Genomic DNA, 4,052 nt, shown 5'->3' with positions numbered 1-4,052 from the left:
TATATATATATATATATATATATATATATGTATATATGTATATCATCATCATCATCATCATCACTGTTTAAAATCCATCTTCCATGCATGCATGCATGGGTAGGATGGTTCACAGGAGCTGGCCAGGTAGAAATACTACCCTATGCTACTGTGTCTGTTTTTGCAGGGGGTGCCCTTTCTAACACCAACCATTCTGCAAACTGGACTTTGCTTTTTATGTGTCACTAGCACAGGCAAGGTTAGTTTTGGCATGATTTTTACAGCTGGATGCGAACCACTTTACTGTGTGGACTAGATGCTTTTTATGTAGCACCAGCACTGGCGAGTCATCAAGTAACTCGCAAGACAAAGAATTATGAGAGGGGCAGGGGCATATAAGGAGAACTTGTGTCACAGGATGAAAGGTTAGGGTGTGACAAAGAGGCAGAGTGGCAGAAACAGGTGTCTTGCTATAACTCAAGATCTGAGAGTTTTGTGGGTGGCTCTTATCAAACTAGATATGGGTTGAAAGTCTGTGTGTTTATATAGCTGTTGATAAACAAACATATGTTCCAATTTCTCAATCAGTTTTTTTGGAGAATTACCATCTACTGTACTCAATAAAAAGTATCCCCATACCTCCCAAAGAAAATATATCTAAAAGAGCTGATTGAGAAAACGGAACATCTATTTGTTTATCAACAGCTATATAAACACACAAACCTTCAACCTGTAACTAGTTTGATAAGTACCAATGGTGATGACAAAGGTGAAAGCAAACTGGTGTGGGTGCCCTTCATGTGACATATCTTTCTGCAACTCATCTTCTTGACTAAGCTGCAGATCAAGGTTGAACAGTTGACATCTAGGATGCTGCTGAGTACCTGTTGGACAATTCAATCAGTGGAGAAGCAATACACACATCCTATATAGGGTTAATGGAGGGTATGAGAAAAACAATAGACTGAGAATGACTTGTCATTGATAAGGGCAGTCTGAGTAGCCTCTTCTGGATTGTGGGGATTATGGGCAATTTCCAGAAGTCACATCAGCAATTAAAGGTAACTTTCAAAATCACTGGATTATGGGCAACTCCTAAAGCCATATCAGGGATTACAAGCAATTTACAAAATCATACCAGGGATTACTGGCAACTTCCAAAGTCATTGAAGATTATGGGCAATTTCTAAAGTCATGCTGAGGATTATGGCAACTTGTAAAGTCTTATTATGGATTATGAATAATTTCCAAGAGTCTTTGGCATTGCATAGCTACATGGAGGTAGTTAGTAACTTTACAGGTACAGAAGTGTTCACAGCCAAACTTTCTCTGATATGTAGTGATGAAAACATCCTGAACCTGCTCACTATCTGCTGAAATTGGCTTTTTGTAGCACTTTGCCTCCCTAGTGAACAGTCACAGTATGATATTAAGGTAGGGTATGAAGTTCATGGTATCCAGTCGGTTGTTTCTAATGAACAAGCTGGTAAATTGCTGATGGAAAACTTTATGTGCCTACTTAGAGCTGGATAGTATATGCCTGCATCAAAGACTGAAATATAACTTAGTTACAATACGATGCTTCTAGCACTCAAGCCCAATGGACAGCTTTCTTGCTAGCATGTCAAAGAACACATCCTTCATATTTTGCATCAAAAGAAAGATCATAAGCCATTCCTGCTGCTAGCAGATCATTTGTGATACTACTTCTATGCAACTAACTAGTTCTTCTTCTATGCTACTGTTGTCTATTGCTATTCCTTTGGTAAAGCTAATGGAAGCTGTCTAATTTTTACCATTAGCGATACCTGTAGTTGATAATGATCCTCATCGATTCCTGCTTAACTAGTCACTGTGAGTTTATCACATGTTGAAGCAGAAATACTCCTAAGGAGTGGGATGTCTTTGTCTTGTTCCAAAGTAAATGCTTTGTGATATTCATTTACAGTTTTATAGATTCAGGCTCCAAACTCTGCTGAGGTTGAGTATCATTCCTCCAGAGCTGATAAAATAGTCAGTTTATTAGTTTATTACTACATTTAACTAAATTAACTAAAAATTTTCCTCAAAATGTTGCATTTTACGCAAAAGATAAAAATTCATGAAATAGACAATAAAATCCGTAAATAAACATGGTTATATCCTTATATGCAAGAACACAATACAACACTTACAATAAAATAAAATAACTTACAAATACATTCTGCTTTTCTATTATGTAATGAAAATAGAACTTACCACCATTTCATATTGAGATGATGCTGAAAATTTTATTTTCTTACAGGTACTGTCAGAATGATTAATAACAAATGTCCAATTAGATGACTCATCACCAGCTCGATGAACCCTGAAAATAAAATGTATATATATCATATAGTAATATCACTTATGATTTCTAGCATTGGCATATGGTTACATTTTTAGAGGAGTGTAATTGATTTAATGCACCGTAATAATGATTTATTTCATAAGCATATAAGTTGTTTAGTTCGGCACTCCAGTGCTCTAGTAATAATATTTGATCTTAGCTAAAAAGCCAAAGGATTACTTAAATGGCACAAAACTAGAAACTTGGAGTAGAGTGTCATACTTTGAAATGATTATTCCAGAGGAGTAAAAGAATGAAGTCAGTTACAACAAGCTGAACTCCGAATGTAAAAAAATAAAACACAACTGAATACAAAAAATGATTTACTCCAGCACTGTATAATTTTTATACCTACTATCCTAATAATAATAATAATAACACCAAGTTCCAAATAGATAAAAGTAGGATGAGTGGCATAAAAAACAATAGTCTCACATATTGTGTGTGAGCATAGCAAATTGGCTCAAAAGGAATATAAAAGGAGGCATGATAACATAGCTAACTATGCTCATTGGACATTGTGAGAAGTACGGTTTTGAAGAGACATTGAAATGGTTTGAGCATAAGCCAGATAGTATCACCAAGAATAATGAGTGAGTTCTTGTGAGATTTTACAACCTAGTGTGATTCTGTGATTGATGCTTGGAGACCAGACATCGTTGTAGTTGATAAAATGATGAAGGAAACTAAGATTACAGATATTGCCATATCTGAGGATGTGTGAGTGGATGATATAGGATTGGTAAAGACTGAGAATTGCCAGCCACTACAATGTGGCAATGAAGAAAGTAACTGTCAAACCAGTAGTTGTAAGGGCATTGAGAGCATTAACAATCAGAAATGAGAAATTTGGTGGAGAAAATGGGATTGATATAAGGGTAGAATATGCTCAGAAAACTGCTTTATTGGGGACTGTGAGGATTTTGAGACTGGTACTTGGATGTTAAGTATTGTAAAAGAAGACATTGTGAAACTTTTGACAACAGATTATTGTCTGCTCTCACAGAATTAGCCAGAGCAAGTGAAATCGAAAGTTCTGAGAAGTGAAATGACAATAATAATGATGGTGATGATGATGACGACAATGTGTTGTCCTTCATTTCCTAATGTGGTTTGTAAAAGAACATGCCTATTGAGGGATCAGTAAGCAACTTAAGTCTCAACTACTACCATCACAACCACATTAAACCTATTTATCCACATACATACACCTTTCATAGAAACTTTAGTTCTTGGATCTGAAACTGATTTCCAGGTGAGTAATTAAATTAATAAACAACTTCTGCCACATTCCAGGGAGAAAAACTGGAAGTGGTTGATAGCTTCCACTATCTAGGTAACCAAGTTAGTAGTGGGAGAGGGTGCGCTGAAAGTGTAGCTGTTAGGATAAGAATAGCCTGGGCACAGTTCAGAGAGCTCTTACCTCTGCTGGTGACAAAGGGCCTCTCACTCAGAGTAAAAGGCAGACAGTATGATGCATGTGTACGAACAGCCATGCTACATGGCAGTGAAACATGGGCCGTGACTGCTGAAGACATGTGTAGGCTCGCAAGGAATGAAGCCAGTATGCTCCGATGGAGGTGTAATGTCAGTGTGCATATTAGACAGAGTGTAAGTATCTTGAGAGAAAAGTTGAACCTAAGAAGCATCAGTTGTGGTGTGCAAGAGAGACGATTGCGCTGGTATGGCCATGTGGCGAGAATGG

At 37.0% G+C, this 4,052-nt stretch overlaps 1 protein-coding gene across 1 annotated transcript in view; it reads right to left on the bottom strand.

Moving 5' to 3' along the window:
- Positions 1 to 4,052, bottom strand: part of LOC106882591 (SH3 domain-binding protein 2) — a 195,475-nt gene that overhangs the window by 82,773 nt on the left and 108,650 nt on the right. Inside the window, exon 3 of the mRNA XM_052978388.1 lies at positions 2,218 to 2,326. Within this exon, the coding sequence (XP_052834348.1) occupies positions 2,218 to 2,326 (109 nt within the window). The remainder of the gene's footprint in view (positions 1 to 2,217; positions 2,327 to 4,052) is intronic.

This window comes from Octopus bimaculoides, chromosome 2 (genome assembly GCF_001194135.2).
Source record: "Octopus bimaculoides isolate UCB-OBI-ISO-001 chromosome 2, ASM119413v2, whole genome shotgun sequence".
Classification (NCBI taxonomy): domain Eukaryota; kingdom Metazoa; phylum Mollusca; class Cephalopoda; order Octopoda; family Octopodidae; genus Octopus; species Octopus bimaculoides.
Note: the sequence above shows the minus strand (reverse complement) of the source record. Positions and strands in the feature narration are given on the sequence as shown.